The sequence below is a fragment of the Amia ocellicauda genome, chromosome 16, assembly GCF_036373705.1.
Source record: "Amia ocellicauda isolate fAmiCal2 chromosome 16, fAmiCal2.hap1, whole genome shotgun sequence".
Classification (NCBI taxonomy): Eukaryota; Metazoa; Chordata; class Actinopteri; order Amiiformes; family Amiidae; genus Amia; species Amia ocellicauda.
This window is the reverse complement of record NC_089865.1, coordinates 111,136-126,439: the sequence shown is the minus strand read 5'-3', so window position 1 is coordinate 126,439 and position 15,304 is coordinate 111,136. Positions and strand designations below refer to the sequence as shown.

Here is a 15,304-nt window from a genome sequence, read left to right as displayed (position 1 = left end):
GGGTTACGATGTGGCCCTGTAGTATGAACAGTGTCTGAGCTGAGTGTGCGGTTGCATGTCTCTCTCACTGCGTTGTCCCGCTGTGTCGCAGGGCAGGGGCGGCGTGGGAGCGTCGGAACAGCACAGTGGGAGCGTTGGCCGCGGGGCCGGGAGAGTGGGGGCCAACGGCACACAGCCTGCAAACACACCGCCTATAAACCGTCACCATGACCAGCCAGGCAAGACCGTTGTCGCTCCTGGGGGAGACAGTGTGTGTGTGGGGGCGGGTCTGCATGTGTGTGCTTGGTATTTTGGTAGCCCTTTTGTGCTCCGAGTGTCGTGGCTGTTCATTGAAATGGTCTGTCCACATCAGCTGGTCGATGACAGAGTGAGACTTCCTCTCCTGAGATCCGTTTTATTGACTTTATTCATAAGAACATAATGCCCCGTTTCCACTGGCGGATGCTTCCGCACGAGTCCGGCCCCGGACGCTTAAATGGGTTTTTCCACTGGATTAAGCATCTGGACGCGTACGTGTTTTGTGGCCGGTTAACGATCTGCTGCCAGACGTAACCGTAAGCGTCCGTCAGCGGAGAAGTGTGCTATTTAGTATTATTGTTGCACACGGAAAAGTTTTCTTACAGTGACGTAATGCTTTTCTGAATATAATGTTGTCTATACACATTTAGCTCTTCCTAATATCTCTTAACAGAAACATGTATTTATTACGCTGTTTACAATCATGTAAAGCAGAAAGAATAAAATAGACACAAAAGTCCTCTCCACGTCAGGCTGTATCGCTCGTAGTGTTGTTCTCTTTGTTTTTAAAACGAAACGCAAACCAAACCCACAGTCGCTGCTCCTCCCATAAGAGGGGACGAACTTCACAACGGCCTGGTTTTACAGAAAAAGCTCTGGAATGCGTCCAGCACGGCATGGACCCTTAAGCCAGTGGAACCGAGGCATAAGTGATCAAGGATCCTATCCAGTCTGTTTTTGAATGTTCCCAAATTGTCTCTTCGGCCACATCGCTGGGGAGTTTGTTCAGATTGTGACGCCTCTCTGTGTGAAGAAGTGTCTCCTGTTTTCTGTGTTGAATGCCTTGAAGCCCAATTTCCATTTGTGTCCCGGGTGCGTGTGTCCCTGCTGATCTGGAAAAGCTCCTCTGGTTTGATGTGGTCGATGCCTTTCATGATTTTGAAGACTTGGATCAAGTCCCCACGTAGTCTCCTCTGTTCCAGGGTGAAGAGGTTCAGGTCCTCAGTCTCTCAGTAGGACTTTCCCTTCAGACCTGGAATAAGTCTGGTTGCTCTCCTCTGAACTGCCTCTAGAGCAGCGATATCTTTCTTGAAGTGTGGAGCCCAGAACTGTCCACAGTATCCAGATGAGCTCTAACTAGTGCATTGTACAGTCTGAACATCACTGCCCTTGTTCTCAATTCTACACTTTTGACAATATACCCTAGCATTGTGTTTGCCTTTTTTATTGCTTCCCCACATTGTTTGGATAATCCTCCCCTCTGAGATAAATCTGAGAAAATGTCTTAACGCCTTTTTAAATCACAGAATTTTTCTGCAGGATTCTGCCACAATTCTGGGTCTACTGAGGCATCCTGGGTCAGTTCTGCCTACGCTGGCGCCCCCATTTTTTATTTTCACTAGTTCAGGCAGGGAGGGACAGTGCTACAGGACCTTCGCTGTGTGTGTGGATTTGATTGGAGATGATCATCAGTTGTTGGTTTCCTTGTGTGGTCAAGGACTTTGTTACAGACACTACAATATAGCCTCCTGCTGTCCACCCCCCCCACCGTGTGCATCTGTTCAGCGGCTTACACTTCCAACTTTTCTTACGAACGGCTATTTGTTGTAAGAGGCGTTACAATGTGAACAAACTCCCCAGCGATGTGGCTGAAGAGACAATTTGGGAACATTCAAAAACAGACTGGATAGGATCCTTGATCACTTAGTTATTAATGGACACCAAACGAGCACGATGGGGCGAATGGGCTCCTCTCAATTGGACACTTATGTTCTTAAATCTCTCAATTTTAAAGCTGCCTCTATGGGTAACTGATCATGTTGGATTTAGTTTTGTCCCTCCTATGGGAATAATCGCAGAACAAACAATACAGAAACACACGATGCAGATTGACGTTATTGACAACTAGTACTTCTATATGGTACCACATTTGTTTTAATGTTTTTTTTATATTTTTCCCCGTCTATCATTAAAAAAGTGGCTCATTCTGCGTAAGATGGCGATTTCTGGAGGTGCATGCGTGCATGTGTGCGTGCGTGCGTGCGTGTGTGTGTTTGTAGAAGGTCACATACCACAGTTTGCAAAGCCCTCACAGTCAGTGTGTGACGCTGGAGACTTACTCTGAAATGCAGAGGGATAAGGTTTGGGCTGGAGCAGAAAGAGAGGAACCGGATCGGAACCGGCTTCAGTGGGTGATTCCTCTGGCTTTGCCATCCCGGTTGTGCGACATGCTGCTGAGTGCTGTTGCTTTGTTGCAGCCAAAGACCAGAGCGTGAGCGAGAACTGGTTTGATGCAGCGGAAGACCTAGTGCCCCCCAGCCAGGGCGCCCCACGGCAGGACAGGGCCGGAGTCCAGCGGCAGGGCAGGGAGGAGAGCGTGACGTGTGCTGAAGGTGCTGAATACACGGGGATGGTTGTATTAGCCTGTTTCTGTTTCCCCATAAGTGTGACTGCAGGTTAAGGTCCCAGTAACTGGATTTAATATACGTCTCTAGTGGGGGACAGAGCTGCACGCAGTCCTGACGGGCAGCGCTACCAGGCCACGCCCCCCCGGTGAATGGCCGCATCGCTTTGCTTTGGTTTTGCTTTAATTCGCTTTCGGAGAGAACTCAATCCCCAGTAATGCTGCGGTGTGTGAAGGAGGAGTTGTGTAACCGGCCGTGTTGTGTTCGTTTGGGCTTTCACCACGCTAGTGCGCTGTGTGCCAGTCCGTATCGGCTCCTGTATTGACCTTCTAATCCTTTTCTCAGAACGTCCCACCGGAGACGATCGCGGCCCGAGTTACCACCTGTGTGTCCGGAACCTGTCTGAGGACGTGACTGAGGTAGAGCCATGATCACAGCCCTGGGTGGGGGTGGGGGGGGGCGGCAACCGGATGAGTGGATCTCCGTGTCTCTGCACTCTGCTGATCGTCCTCTCCTTCGGGTAGGAAGCGCTGATGTCGCTGTTCCAGAAGTACCAGGCGACGGGGGTGTGGTTTACCAACGTGGGAAACAATGCCAAGTAAGCGCCGGGGCCGGCAATCCCCCTCGCCCCCCTCTCCGTCACCCCATCGGATTGAATCTGCCCAGCACGCGCTCGGGGCCCCCTGTGGGAGGCCCCCGCTTGGCCTGTGCGCCGCACGTGGCGGGTCTCGGGGAGCCCCGGAGGCTCACGTGCGCCCGCTCTTGTCCTGCCAGGGTGGCCATCGTGACGGTCGGCAGTGCCAGGGGCGCCGAGACGGCCGTGCAAGAGATGAATGGCCGGGCAGTTCAGGGGCGGGCCATTAAAGTGGACGGCATCAACAAGCCCCCCGTGGCGATGCAGGGGTCCTCGAGGGCATCCAGGCCAAGCCCCCCCTGCCCGGCGGCAGCGGCTGCAAAGGTCAGATTTGCCCCGTTAAGTTTAAACATTTACCCCAGGTGGTGACATTCCCCAGTCACTATAGCAGTGGGTAACGACGTCGCTGTTTGCTTGTGTGTGTCTCTGTGTGCGTGCGTGTGTCTCCTGTTCTGTGTCCGTCTCCAGCCGTTTATCAGGAACCTGGCGAAGCGGATCGTTGTGCAGGAGACGCCCACGTCCTCGGGCACCTTCGCCCCACCGCACTACGCCACGCTGGGCAGCTTCGACCGGCTGATGGCGCAGCTGTCACAGCGGCACCCTGAGGCCAGCCGGCACCGCATCGTGGCGGCACTGCAGGAGCTCCGGGCACGAAAGGAGGGCTTCCTGAGCGGTCTGCCCCTCAGGGACATCCTGGAGATGACCTCTGACCTCCTCAGGGGACAGGCCACCGCCTCAGCCAGGGTCTAACCGGGTCGGTGCGGGAGGTTTCGGGCGATGGTTACATATTGTTTTATAGTAAGAAAAATGTAAAGTTAAAATGGGCCTGAACTGGAGAGAGAAGAGGGTCGTCTGTGATGAGCCGAATCTTTATTTCCCCTCATTCTGTTTATGCCAAGCTGGCCTTCGATGCCGTTTGTGTTTCCCGGCTGTAGAGCGCCGGGCCGCTTCGGTTGTGTTGCATTAATCTGAATCTGTGTGGCTTTGTTTCTGTTGCTGGACAATAAACCCTGCTGTTGTGACTCCACTGTGGCTCGACTGTGTTTTATTGCACTGGGGTGGGGTGGGGGGGGTCCTGCCGCTCCAACCGTGTGACGAAGCCCCCGTCTACATTAAGCAACATTTTTGAACTCCAAAATCCTATGAACAGTGTAGTGAACTGGCTTAAGAACATAAGTGTCCAATCGAGACAAAGCCATCCACCCCATCGTGCTCGTTTGGTGTCCATTAATAACTAAGTGATCAAGGATCCTATCCAGTCTGTTTTTGAATGTTCCCAAATTGTCTCTTCTGCCACATCGCTGGGGGGTTTGTTCAGATTGTGACGCCTCTCTGTGTGAAGAAGTGTCTCCTGTTTTCTGTCTTGAATGCCTTGAAGCCCAATTTCCATTTGTGTCTCCGGGTGCGTGTCCCCCTGCTGATCTGGAAAAGCTCCTCTGGTTTGATGTGGTTGATACACAAATTGTAGGCTATCAGACAGATACTGAGAGAGGGATGGTTTATATAACGGCAAAAGACAACTTTTTTGGGAACTCTAACTCGCGCAGGTTGTCTGACAGCAGGAGGCGCACTGTGGACACGCCAGTCTCTACAGGAACCTACAGTCTGTGCGACAGCAGAGTAATGGGGAGTCTCCTGGGTTTGATAAAGGTTTTTGGGCAGTGCTTGGGAGAGATTTCTTCGTGCTGGTGGAGAGCCTTCAGGGCCATGAGCTGCCCCTGAGCTGTCGGAGAGCGGTGGGGACTTTGTTACCGAAGAAAGGGGACCTGTGTAATGGAAGGAACTGGTGCCCAGTAGCATCGTTGTTCATCGTTGACTGCGAGATATTTCCTAGAGCGCTAACGAACTGCCTACACACCTGTGGAGACTGATTCACTGAGACCAGATACTGTGTTCCTGGACGCTGCGCTGCGATTTGTTTTTAATTTGAGATGTTTTCCGATACCGATAATTGAAGCTAAATTTCCAGATTACCGATATATCTGCGGATATTTACTTTTTTTGGTTAGTATGCAAAACAAACCTTATCATGGACCCCTCAAATCTCTCCCTGCCAGAGAAATTGTCAAATATGCACTGAAGGCAGGATTTTTACATTTTACATAATAAACTTAACATTAATTTTCACCATAAATAACAACCACAACTCAAACAAATAAATTAAAATAAGGGAGAATAGACTGGATATGATCCTTGGATCACTGAGTTATTACAGTTATTAGACAGACTCTAATGGAAAAATATAACCATATGCATGGTCTGTACATTAGAACAAAGACCAAAGTATATGAGCAATTTCACACACATAGAAAAAAATACATTCGAGCAAATAAGAGAGTTAAGTGCTGGTCTTGTATTAGCATTTTCCACGCCTGGGATTCAGTCCTCAGCGCTCACACGGGCAGCACAGCTGGTTTAAAAACATGCATTTAAAAATGCCCTCGAAAGTGTAACTGATTCACTGCATATGTTAAAAGTATTGCAATACGAATCACAGCCACGATGCATTTGAAATCGTTTTATAAATGTTGTAACGCTGTCGGGCCGGGAGACGGCGCTGTGTCGAGGAGGGGGGGTTGCTCCAGCATTTGCATAAGGGGCAGAGGCATGCCGGGAGCAGCCCCCCTCGCAGGAGGTGGACAGGGCTGGGGGGAGAGTGGGAGAATGTAAATAGTTGACCACTAAGGCTGTACGTGTGACATTGTCCTGTGAGCCCTGACCCTTCCGTGTCCACCCTGGCTCCGGCGGTAGGAGTCCACTGCCGCCCCTCTTGCTGAGCGGGCTGTGCTTTTAAGAGTCTGCGCATGCTCTGAACCCACGAACGCTCAGAAGTGTTACAATGTGTTACAATATGTGTAGTTTCAGATCTCCCCCTGCTGGAGCCCGAGTGCAAGATCTTTTAACCATTTTTATGAAAAGATTGTTTTAAAAAAAATGACCTTTAAAAAATGAATTTTAACTGTTTTTAAAGATTTAGTTGATTTTAAAAGCACTAGTTGTTTGGGTTTTTTGGTTGTTATGTTTTTTTTATTTGTCAAATACATTGACCGTTTGGATTTTAATTTTAAATGCATCGGACTGTTTTGGTTTGTTTTTTATTTTATCGTTTTATTTGTTTTTTGCTTTGTCCGGTGCATTTTCAGTTATTTTCAATGTATTTGACTATATTGTTTATTTGTTTAATTTGGCAGTATTGCCCTTATTCACAAGTTTATTTGATTTATTGCACATGTTTATTTGAGTTCATGTATTTTGTTAATCACTGTTAGATTTTAAAAAAATTAAGTGATTTTAAGAATTGATTTAAAAAATAATAATCATAAGTATTAAAATTTCGAATGTTTTTATTTATTGAAATGTAAAATACTTATCCAAATAAAACAGTATTTTTTATCCAACATTGTCCGACCGCCCAGCAGATCCTCTATGGACCAGCAAGGGGAATTACATCGACAAGCCTGAGGTGCTGGTGGCGTGTCGTCTGCGCAGTGAAACAGGCCCTGTGGGAGGGACGGAACATCTGCTTATTCAACAAGCAGGAGCTGGACCCAATCGTCATCGCGCGGAGGGGCATGGTACTAATTAGGGATTATGTCAATCTGGAGGTCCACCAGAGGGGCAAGGATGAAGCCTTTAAGAACTGGGGGAGCTCAGGATCCCGTGATGGGACCCACCTCCAGGGACGGTCATCCCCCCCTGCTGAAGCCCGAGTCCAAGATCTTTTAACCATTTTATGGATGATTGTTTTTAAAATGACTTTTAAAATGAATCTTAACTGTTTTTAAAGATTTAGTTGTTTTTAAATCACTAATTGTTTAGGGGTTTTTTGGTTTAGTTTTGTTATATTTTTTGTCAAATACATTGTCCGTTTTGGATTTAATTTTAAATGCATTGGACCTTTTTTGTTTGTTTTTTATTTTTACCTTTTTAATTGTTTCTTTATTTTGTCCAATGCATTTTCAGTTATTTCAATGTATTTGACTTTTATGTTGGTGAGCAGTTTTGCTTTAATCACGTTTGTTTTGTTGTTTTGTGCACATGTTTATTTAAAGTTAAGTTTTTTTTGTTCTTGGTTTTGTTAAATCACAAAGATTTAAAAAATTTTAAGTGATTTTAAGAATTGATTTTAAATGTTTTTAATCATAAGTATTAAAAATTGAATTGTTTTTATATGTAATGTAAAATACTACACACAATAAAACAGTATTTTAAACACTTTTAATGAATGATTGTTTTAAAAAAATGATTTGAAAATGAATTTTAATTGTTTTTAAAGAATTAGTTGATTTTAAATGCACTCGTTTTTTTTTGTTTTTTTTTTTGGTTGTTTTGTTTTCTTATTTTGTCAAATACATTGGTCGTTTGGTTTTTAATTTTAAATCAGATTGTTTTGTTTTTGTTTTTTATTTTTTTGTTTTATTTATTTTTTTATTTATCTGATGCATTTTCAGTTACTTTCAATGTATTTGACTTTTTTTTGTTGGTTTGGCAGTTTGCCTTTTATCACAAGTTTGTTTTACTGATTTAAGCACATGTTTATTTGAGTTTATGTATTTGTTTAGTGATTTTAGAAGATTGATTTTAACAATTTTTTAATCATGAGTATTACAAAAAAAATTGAATGTTTTTATTATTTTGAAATGTAAAATACTTAACCTAATAAAACAGTATTTATCCAACATTGTCTGAGAGGCGTTTTTCACTCCTTCTCTTTGTCAGTTGGAGGCAGTTTTTGTTTGCTGATATCAAAGTCAACATCTTCAGCGAACATTTACTGGTTTCTTTATTTTAATTGCTATTGTGAATTTTGAAAAGCGATTTCATTAATATTTCAGTGAAAATGCGCCTCTATGCCATAGTATACGGTCATGTTCAGTCATGAGAAGAAACAGTAATGAAAGCCGTGCATAGCGAAACGCACGCAGCTGTCACAGTGGTTCAGTAAAAGACGTGTTTGCTGTGTCGTTTCCCCAGAGTCGCAGCTTCCAGCGAGAGCTGTGTTAAACAATGTGAATAATTACAATAGCGACTAAAACCAAACAAACATTGATTTATTTATTGTCTGAAGTCTGACGAAGAATTTTATGGTAATTTGAAAAACATATTTAGCCAATAGTTTGAGAAAATATATCGGTGCATTATTGGTGGAATATCTGCCGATACATATATTTGTGTAAAAGGCCTATATCGGCCGATAATATCGGTGCTCTGATATGTCTGTCGTCACTACCCCAGTGCACAGTGTTTCAGAGATGAACGATGTTTAAGCAGGCATCCAGGGGCATCCGAGGCTGTGCGCTTCTGTATCAGCAGAGCCTCCTGCATGGTGGCTGGGCTTGCTGGCCTTTGCACTTGCAACACCTGATGATTTGTGTGAATCAACACAGTAATTTCTCATGGCTCTGGCTCTCACAGGCAGTGTGCGGACACGGTCCTTCCTCTCGTATTCAAGTAACTACCTCCACGCAGCTGCGGTATAATATCAGGGGTTTTGCTTCCAGATTTGTATGAGATGGAAAAGAAATGCTGCGCTCAAGTTCTATTTTCGGAAATAAACTTTTTTTAAAGGATAATCTTGATGTTAATCTATACATGAATAAACTCCACACACTGCATGTTCTACGTTACTTGTTTGGGAAACCTTTCCCAGATGTCAGCTGCAGGACTCCTTCAGCTTTACCAATAACTGATGTGCACTTGCTTTGTTAATCACACAACACTAATGACAGCCAGCTCTCTGCTTACAGGAGCCCCAGTTCGCATCATAATTGCGGCTGCTTTCGATCCGTTTTGATTTCACTGACAATGTAGTGTATCTTGGAGCGAGAGAGACTCTTGTTAGCCCTCGCCATTAATACAGAACTGTAGTGGGTTGATTTACTTCAAAATTGATTAAGTAAATGTGACAATGCCTACAGTAAAATGAATAACTTATGCGTCAACAATTACACATGGTAAATAATACCCGGTACTCCATTAAAACATCTAAATAAGCCTATAATTCAAAATAAGAAAAAAAATGCAATATACATTTATACTACTTTACATACATTGTATATGTACATTCATCAAGCAGTCCTAGTTTTGTGCAGTACTGGTTTGATGACCAGGTTAGATGACATTCGCTTTGTTAGATATTCGGCATTTGAAGACTGGCGATGGCTGCTATATTCTCAGCTCATTCACAAAACACTAATAATACCTGGATATATCATGAATAAAACGTATTTTAGGTAATATGATAGTAGAAATCGTATAAGCAATCACGTTTTTGCATTTGCATACGAAAAAGCTAAAACAACTGTTTTCCAGTCTCCAGCCTTTTATGCGGTTATAATCAGGGTTATAAATTAACTTTTTTGATCACCAGCCAATGTGGCTGGTAACTTTTCAAAGTTACCAGCCAATCAGAATTTCCACTAGCCAATTTTTTTTCCAGTGAAAATAAAGAGAAATTATGAGTGCCACTGAATGCATTTGATAATTTTATTAACATTGTTGGCATGAAAAACACAACAAAATATACACAGAAAGTGCAAACATTTCATTTCAAGTTTGGGATATATCTATCATTTAAATCACATGTCTTCAGAGCTCTTCTTCTTCTTCAGAGGTGCCATCAGAATCTGAGCCACCCTCTGTTCCTTTTGTTCCATGTTTGCGCACAAAGTCAGGCCTGCGTGTGCGCAAACTGTCAGCATGCCAGATGTCAGTGGCTTTGGTTGGATCAAAGTCTTAGGAGTAAACAATGGTGTAGTTACTGACATCAGTCATTACAGATGCTCCATCTGTGGTGATTGCCACTAGCTTGTTCTTGCAACCAGTGCTGACACCACTTTCCATTATACTGCACACTGTTTCAGCTATATTTGTAGCATCTGGCATTGAGACAGCTTTTACCCCGACAAAATCAACTTTGACCTTCCCCTCACTGGCACTCCTGACGTAGACCATTTCTTCTTCCATCACTGCACTGTCAAGGGATCCATCTGACATGACCGAGATGAACTTGCCATCTGATAATCTTGCCCTCATCTTTCTTCTCTCATCCTCTGCTATGTAGTGTATGAACTCTTTTGCCTGGTAGTCATTTGTGTATGTCTCTCCTATCTTCAAGACTTTCTTCCTGTCCACCCTGAAATTATTTTTTGTGTAAATGAAGCCACTGTTAGCGGCTACAACACAGTACATTTCAGTGAGATTTTTTTTTTGGAAACCCCCAAACGTAAAGTTTCATCTGTTTCTATGGAAGCACCCTGAATCGTATTAAATGCACTGTTTCTAAAACATGTAAATAGTAACGTTAATTCACTTACTCACACATCCATGCGAAGTCGGTGAAAGGCCTGCCCTTTTTTCCGATGGCGTGGGCATTTAGAAAAAGTAGCTGCATCTTCTCCAACTCAGACGTCTTCAATAAAGCGAGGCTTCTCCCAGCAAGGCTCTCAATACGACCTGTCTTGGCAGTTTTAATGCTAAGGCTGTCCTGATGACTTCGGGGACTCTCATGGTCCTTTACTGCCTCGACTTTAAACTTATTAGTTCCCACCACGAAATTGTTCGTTTTGTTTTTTTCTTTCGCGTAGATGCGGCAATCCTGACAAAACATGACGACATTTTCATGATCAAACACAAGCCATTCACGACCCGTCAGCCATTTGGCATTACAATTTATTTTCTTCGTTTCTCTGTCTTCATCCCCTGGCTCGTTCCTCTTCTCGCCCCCAGAAGTCTGTCCCAACCACCGCCGCATTTAGTTCAATCTTTACTTTACTTTACTAGCTAACTCGCTGCTCTTTCAGCTTCCGGCTCCGTTCGCTCTTATTCTTCCTCCGTTCGTTTCCATGGTTTCTCGTGCTGGTTTCACTGCAAACTGCGCGCAGCCAAGCGGCGAATGAAACGTCATCACGTAGCATTACGGCACAGTGTTCATGGGAAATGTAGGAAGTACTGCCAGGAGGATAAATGACCGAGAACAGAGAATTTTGTATCATGCATGTAATGCCTCATGCATCACCGGCCAAACTGGCTAGTAAGTTTTTATTAACACCCGCCAAAATGAATTTTAACCCGCATTTGGTGTTAATTTAGAACCCTGGTTATAATCTAAATAGTTTGGATATACATTGTCTGATATATTATTTTGTGCTTCACATAAAGTGATTCCCGGTGTTTCTAAATCGCAGTACATATATAGGTGAGTGTTACACAGGTCGTGCAGCGCAGTGCGGGAGGATCAAAGTGTCCGCTCCGCCGCCACATTCCAATCCGAACGCTCGGAGCGCCTGCGCAGAGCTGCGTCTCGCCAAACGCAGGACTCGCACCATGTGACAATGTTCACACACATTGATACACCAGTATCAACTGTCCCATCCTAACGTCAGACCAGGGTCTTGTACTATGATAAAGGTGGTAGTTATTTATATGTTTACTTTTACGAAGTTTTAAAACGTCTTTTTAATGACACTAGAAGAAAATCCAAGATGTTTTTGGTGCATATAAAGACATATTTATTAGGGGCAAAGTCACAGTTTAGGTTTTTTGGTATTGCGTAAGTTAAGGCATAATGTAACCATTTAACTTTATAACAGCTTTAAATAAGTATGTGCCAGGAGTGCGACTACAGTAATGTGACATCACTGTTCCGTTTTCTTCCTCCCCCTCCCTCACTTCATCCAGCCTTTGGAAACGCGAAGACCGAGAGCAGCTGTCTGAGTCCCCCCCCCCCGGCTGTGTGCAGCTCCGTGTGTGCGGGAGAGAAGTCACGCAGCGACCTTTGCCGCGGTTGATCATTTGCAGGTCCGCAGCCCGCTGTCCGGACGCACGGATGGCTGTGCGGCTGTTCGAGGGGGCGGCCCAGGCCGAGGACTACAGCAAGTTCCGCTTCGCGCCGCCCCGGCAGATCCAGGAGCTGCTCTTCTCCTACCTGCGGAGCAAGGTGGGTCTGTGTGTCTCCGGACCCTCGGCCAGTGGGACGGTGTTTGATCCCCGGAGCCGCGTCTGTGCGACTGCAGGAAACACTAGAGACACGATTCACTTTCAGACCGAAGTGTCGACGGATACGCTGGTTTGTTTTGGCGTTGCCGGATCTGGAGGGAGAAACTGGGTCCTGCTGGGTCTGCAGCTCTGAGCCGGCCATGTGCGATCAGCCGGCAGGAAACTGTCACAGCTTAGCCCTGTGTCATTTGTCTTTACATTGGTATCATGCATCTAAAACTGGTCTCTGTGTGTGTACGTGTGTCTGTCCCTGTGCGTGTGTCCGTGTGTGTCTGTGCGTGTGTCCCTGTGTCTGTGCATAAGGGATTGCCGTGTGCGCAGGCAGTGGACGTGGGCTGTGGGACGGGTCTGAGCACCAGGATTCTGGCACCACACTTCCTGCGTGTTCTGGGCACCGACATCAGTGCCGTTCAGCTGGAGCAGGCAGCCCGGGACACGAGCTGCGCCAACGTCTCCTACAGGTACCAGGGGGAAAGACCCTTTTTATCTCTACTTGTGTGGACCAGCTGTGTTTTATTCTGTCCGTTGCGTCAGAAAGGTAAACAAGACCAATATCGTCAGATCCTCCCGGCTCTGGACCGGTCAGTCCGATCTGTATCTGTGTCAATGTAACGCTTGTAACGAGTCCGAGAAGTGTCCCAGTACTGGCTGGTTCAGACCCGCAGTCTTCCTCAGTCCCAGTCCCAGACCCTGACTGCGCCCGTGTCTCCCGTCCCCAGGCAGAGTCCGGCGGAGGAGCTGCCTGTGCCGGACAGCAGTGTGGACCTGGTGACGGCCGGCTCAGCGGTGCACTGGTTCGACGTGCCGCGCTTCCTGAGGGAGGTGGACCGGATCCTTCGGCCCGGCGGCTGCCTGGCGCTGTACTGCTACCACTATCGGGTTGGGCTGCGGTACCGGGACTGCTGCCACCTCCTGGACCGCATCCTGGAGGAGGTCAGAGCGGCCGGCGTCAGAACCACAGCTCTGCATTAATGCCCCAGTAATGCCCCAGCCCTGCAGTAATGCCCCAGTAATGCCCTGACCCCATAGTAATGCCGCAGTAATGCCCCAGCCCCGCAGTAATGCTGCAGCAATGCCCTGGACCCACAGTAATGCCCCAGTGATGCCCCGGCCCCACAGTAGTGCTGATGAAAGCTGATCCCGCAGTACAGATGCTGTTTTTTGTTTTTTATGGGGGTGTTAGAGCTGCTTGACTGAGACGCAGCGCAGGAGTCGAGCTCTACGGGAGGTCAATGCTTTTAACAGAGAAACGAGAGAAACGGCCACAGACCCGTCTCTGTCTCCTCACAGGTGGACGAAGCCCTGAGTCCCTACGAGAGCGAGAGGACGAGGCTGGTGAGGGGCCTGTACTCGGATGTGTACGATGCCATCGCTTACTCTGACAAGGAGAGGTGTGTCTGTCTCTGTCTGTGTGTGTGTGTGTCTGTCTCTGTCTGTGTGTGTGTCTGTGTGTGTGTGTGTCTGTCTCTGTCTGTGTGTGTGTGTCTGTGTGTGTGTGTGTGTGTCTGTGTGTGTGTGTGTCTCTGTGTGTGTATGTGTGTGTGAGTCACAGTCACAGGAAACCTCCTCAGTCTGAGTCTTCACATCTTTCTTTCTCGGGCGCTTTGACTCAGCTGCATTTGTCTGAGAGTCTCCCCTTTTACTCTCAAATCAACTGCCTTTCTGCTGGAGACAGACAAAGGAGCCGGGGGGGGTGGGGACAACAGCCTGTTATCGTGTGGGGGTCAGGGGTCCGGGAGGGACATGGCTTGGTGGTGATGTCCGGTGTCTGGCAGGGTGACTGACATCCCCGTGGCGTTGAACCTGCCCGTCTCCGCTGTGATGGGCTACCTCTCCACCACCTCCATGTTCCAGAGTTTCCTGAGGGCGGATCCACAGGCCGCCGCCGCCCTGCTGGCCGACGCGGAGGAGAGGTGAGGACACGGGGAGGAGAGGCGAGAGGCGAGGACACGGGGGGGAGGGGGGAGAGGTGAGGACATGGGGGGGGAGGAGAGGTGAGGACAGGGGGGCAGGGGAGGAGAGGAGAGGACGGGGGGAGGAGAGGAGAGGACACGGTGGGAGGGGAGGAGAGGAGGACGGGGGGAGGAGAGGAGAGGACAGGGGGGCAGGGGAGGACACGGGGGGAGGAGAGGAGAGGACGGGGGGGAGGAGAGGAGAGGACGGGGGGAGGAGAGGAGAGGACACGGGGGGGAGGGGAGGAGAGCCTCTCACGAAAATCTTAATAAACCACTTTAATTAAGGGTGAAACCCTGCCCCTGCTCCCTCCTGCACCTTCTCCCTGGCGCTGAGTCCTGTTGTCCCCCTCCTTGCAGGGTGCTGAGGGCAATGGGCGTCTCCTCTGGGGACGCGGAGGTGGAGATGCTCCTGTCCGGCGTCTGTGTTCTGGCCTGCAAGCCCCCCGAGGACAAGAGCGCCAGCCCCTAACCCTGCGCTGCTCAGCCTGGCTTGCAATGACAATAAAGGCTGCTGGCAGAAGCGGTAGTGGCAGTGGGTGATTTCAGGTGGGGGGTTTGTTTCCAGCTGACCTGCTCTTCAGGTGCGGGGCGTGGGGGGCTCCGTGCTGTTGGGGGGGTGAGACGTTACGTAAGCAGGACCCGGTCACACGGCCCTGAGGCGTGGATTGACGATGCTGCAGTACCGGGTATGACCACTAGATGTCACTCACTGTGCAGGAAACGCCAGATCCATGATTTATTTTTATTTTTTTACGGGAACACGTCCGGAGATTGGTAAGGTGTGTGGAGAAACATGGTACATAAAATATACCTAAAGTTTTACTACGTCATTGATTTAAAGTACACAGCCAATATGTCAATTGTTACTTGCATACAACTTGCAGTGATACGAGATAGATAATGCAAACACACATCTCACCGTGTAACAGCTGCTTGGGGGCCCAGGGCCACAGATCTGTCAATCAGTCAGTCAGCCTTTATTTGATACAGCGGCCTTTACAAACCAAGTGCCTCGGAGTGCTTTACAAGGCCCGTGTTTACAAGCATCACAGCAGAAAAAGCTCTGGGCACAGGGG

At 47.3% G+C, this 15,304-nt stretch overlaps 2 protein-coding genes and 1 long non-coding RNA gene across 3 annotated transcripts; 2 read left to right on the top strand and 1 right to left on the bottom strand.

The window, feature by feature from the left end:
- Positions 1–206: 206 nt before the first annotated feature.
- LOC136711905 (RNA-binding protein 44-like) lies at positions 207–4,303 on the top strand. Its single transcript, XM_066688493.1, has 6 exons — positions 207–218; positions 2,477–2,630; positions 2,988–3,061; positions 3,167–3,240; positions 3,417–3,600; positions 3,745–4,303. Exons 1-6 carry the CDS (start codon positions 207–209, stop codon positions 4,024–4,026), a joined length of 780 nt encoding a protein of 259 aa, XP_066544590.1. The 3' UTR covers positions 4,027–4,303.
- A 5,445-nt stretch (positions 4,304–9,748) lies between these two features.
- Positions 9,749–11,202, bottom strand: LOC136711213 (uncharacterized). The gene is made up of 2 exons (XR_010804718.1): positions 10,593–11,202; positions 9,749–10,010 (listed from the first exon to the last, which is right to left on the bottom strand). It is a non-coding gene; the product is annotated as an uncharacterized LOC136711213 (long non-coding RNA).
- A 412-nt stretch (positions 11,203–11,614) lies between these two features.
- On the top strand, positions 11,615–14,748 carry LOC136711540 (putative methyltransferase DDB_G0268948). Its single transcript, XM_066687863.1, has 7 exons — positions 11,615–11,685; positions 11,956–12,214; positions 12,577–12,734; positions 12,993–13,206; positions 13,564–13,664; positions 14,049–14,186; positions 14,586–14,748. The coding sequence occupies exons 2-7, from the start codon at positions 12,104–12,106 to the stop codon at positions 14,695–14,697; spliced, it is 834 nt and encodes a 277-aa protein (XP_066543960.1). The 5' UTR covers positions 11,615–11,685; positions 11,956–12,103; the 3' UTR covers positions 14,698–14,748.
- The last annotated feature ends 556 nt before the right edge of the window (positions 14,749–15,304 follow it).

Coding starts and splice junctions, on each gene's coding strand:
- LOC136711905 (XM_066688493.1), top strand. Junction 3,062..3,166: donor TGTCTGAGGACGTGACTGAG/GTAGAGCCATGA, acceptor TCCTTCGGGTAG/GAAGCGCTGATGTCGCTGTT. Junction 3,601..3,744: donor CGGCGGCAGCGGCTGCAAAG/GTCAGATTTGCC, acceptor GTCCGTCTCCAG/CCGTTTATCAGGAACCTGGC.
- LOC136711540 (XM_066687863.1), top strand. CDS start 12,104: ATGGCTGTGCGGCTGTTCGAGGGGGCGGCCCAGGCCGAGGACTACAGC. Junction 12,735..12,992: donor TGCGCCAACGTCTCCTACAG/GTACCAGGGGGA, acceptor TCCCGTCCCCAG/GCAGAGTCCGGCGGAGGAGC. Junction 13,665..14,048: donor GCTTACTCTGACAAGGAGAG/GTGTGTCTGTCT, acceptor GGTGTCTGGCAG/GGTGACTGACATCCCCGTGG.